The 2,637-nt window shown below is 39.1% G+C and overlaps 1 protein-coding gene across 1 annotated transcript; it reads right to left on the bottom strand.

Moving 5' to 3' along the window:
- Window positions 1-274: 274 nt before the first annotated feature.
- Window positions 275-2,163, bottom strand: LOC144560951 (uncharacterized). Its single transcript, XM_078310171.1, has 2 exons — window positions 887-2,163; window positions 275-572 (listed from the first exon to the last, which is right to left on the bottom strand). Exons 1-2 carry the CDS (start codon window positions 2,082-2,084, stop codon window positions 535-537), a joined length of 1,236 nt encoding a protein of 411 aa, XP_078166297.1. The 5' UTR covers window positions 2,085-2,163; the 3' UTR covers window positions 275-534.
- Window positions 2,164-2,637: the final 474 nt, after the last annotated feature.

The raw sequence follows: 2,637 nt of genomic DNA, 5'->3' as shown, positions 1-2,637 counted from the left end.
GAGGTTTCATGAATTATTCCTTTATGGATGAAAAAATCTTTTAATGCTTTATTAACAAACTCACCTCCATTGTCACTCCTAAAAACTTTAATGTTTTGCCCATACTGATTTTGAATAAGAGTGTGAAAAGTTTTAAAAATATCGACAACTTCATCCTTTTTCTTCAAAAGATAAACCCACGTCATACGTGTACAATCATCAATAAAGAGAACAAACCATTTATAACCACCAATTGAACACACTGGGGAAGGACCCCATACATCCGAATGAATCAAATCAAAAGGAGATTGACATTTATTCAAACTAGGTTTATACGATACACGATGGCTTTTTGCCTTAATGCAAGTATCACAATTTAATCTAGATATATCAATAGTAGAAAATAACTTAGGCAAGAGTTTTTGTAAGTAACCAAAGGAGGGATGCCCTAATCGCCGATGCCACTCCCAAATTTTAGCCTCTGATCTAGAGCACCCTTTTGTCAAATTTGTCTCCCCACACTTCAAATCTTCTAAATGATACAAACGACCTTTCTTAATACCACGCCCAATGATCTCCTTCGTAGGAATGTCCTGAAAAACACAACAATTAGGATACATTAGCACCATGCAATTCAATTCTTCAGCGAGTTGTCCAACAGAGATCAATTTGGAGGATAAAGAAGGAACCACAAGCGTGTTAGATAATGTGAGAGAAGGTGACAAATGAACATCCCCTGCACCCGACACAGGATATGACACACCATTGGCATTAAGAATTTCTGTTTTTCTCGGTTCTGTTTTATTGGTCACATCATTTGGTGAAAAAGTCATGTGGTCAGTTGCACCTGAATCGATGATCCATGTATTATTTTTATCAGATGCACAAGAAGTATAAAAATTCATACCTTCGTCGGAATCATTTTCTGTCTTACCAGTCACTACCAGATTAGCCTTTGCCTTGCCAGTTGCTGTTTTTTTCTTCTTTTTTTGCAATTCGAACCACCAATCAGGATACCCAATTACTTCAAAGCATTGATCTACAGTGTGCCTTCTGTTACCACATTTAGTGCACTTGAGATTATTTTTATCTTGGTTTGAACTTCCTTGCTGTTTTGCTGCAAAATGAGCAACGCCACCTGGTTGTTCATTTCCTTCCTTCTGCATAGAGTTTGAACCCGATGCCAGGTTCATCCCTCCTGAGTATTGGCCGAATTTTGCTGCTGCCGGCATGTGTGGTATCATGTGTGCCGCTGGTCCCTGTGAGATACCCGGTCCAGAGTACCATGTTGAATGCATCTGGCCTGTTTTGTCTCCATAAAACTGCCCCTGGAACTGCTCATGTGCATCAGGTATATTTCTTACAAAGTTCAAGTTAGAGACTCCATTACCTTGAGCAATCATAGCCATTGGGTTCACACCTTCATCTCTTCCCGTCATAATGGATTGTCTCACATCTTCCCTTCGTACTTTTGCAAAAGCCTCCTCAACAGTGGGAAGTGGTTGATATCGCAAAATTTCAGCCCGTATGTTGTCTAGGTGTCGATCCAGACCACCCAGAAAGATATAGAGCCGCTCCTCCTGAACTTCCTGGTTTCGGTTTGCAATATCAGTAGCACACACGTTTTTGTTAGGTTTTTGAAGGTCAATCTCACGCCACAGTCTTTGAAGGGTATTAAAGTATTCTTCCAGACTCCCTCCTGACTGTGTACAGCCACGTACTCTCATTTGTAATTCATAAATTCGAGTACCATCGCTACCATCAAAGAAAGCAGTTTTGATCGCATCCCAAACCTCCTTTGCAGTAGGGAAAAATAGGAAATTACCTAGCAGACTCGGGTCCAGTGAATTTAGAAGCCATGCCTTTACTGTGTTGTCATCAATCTCCCACTGTTTATACTCAGGATCTTCTTGTCGAGGAGCAGTTCGGCTTCCCGACACATGACCGAGTTTGTTCTTCGATCTGAGATGTACCTCCACCATTTGAGACCACATCCCATAGTTTCTTCCATCAAATTTCACAGTAATTGGTGAATTTGACCCATCCGCCACAGCAGGAGCACTCGAATGTTGTTTATTCTGATTCTGTGCAAACACCTCAGCCATAGTAACCGCCAATTGTTTAATGAAATGTGGAGTGATATACTCATCTCCGCCACTTTTGTCTGATTTTTCAATTTCAGACATTTTTTTTTTTTTTTTGTCAGCCAAGGACAAGAGATCTATGGGAAAAACAATACAAATAGAAATTGGGCTCAATTCGCCTTAGTCAGATAGTAAAGAGAACCATAGGGATTTTTTTTTTTTTTTTAATGAGAAGAGTAGAAGAAATTAGGTTCCTCTCGACTATACAACCAGAATCGAACTTTGCTCTGATACCATGTAAACTATTGTAAAAGAATTAACACAAGTCTCCCATGAAATCTCCCTCCCACCCAATTTTATTTAACTGGTAAAAACACTTTGATTACAATCAATTATGCCTTTATTCTTAGGCGTTATACAAGTCAGAGGAGAAAGGGATTAATATAGCAGTAAGAAAGAAGAGCAATAATCTATCCTACTATATTTTACATATCTCATACTAAACATACAATATCAAATATAGAATAATCTTAATAGTGCAGCTGTAAGAGGTAGAGCTCCTGTCAGTCAGAAT

The sequence above is a fragment of the Carex rostrata genome, chromosome 10 (genome assembly GCF_964058835.1).
Source record: "Carex rostrata chromosome 10, lpCarRost1.2, whole genome shotgun sequence".
Taxonomy (NCBI): Eukaryota; Viridiplantae; Streptophyta; class Magnoliopsida; order Poales; family Cyperaceae; genus Carex; species Carex rostrata.
Note: the sequence above shows the minus strand (reverse complement) of the source record. Positions and strands in the feature narration are given on the sequence as shown.

Coding starts and splice junctions, on each gene's coding strand:
- LOC144560951 (XM_078310171.1), bottom strand. CDS start 2,084: ATGGCTGAGGTGTTTGCACAGAATCAGAATAAACAACATTCGAGTGCT. Junction 573..886: donor AGAAAATGATTCCGACGAAG/GTATGAATTTTT, acceptor TGTGTTTTTCAG/GACATTCCTACGAAGGAGAT.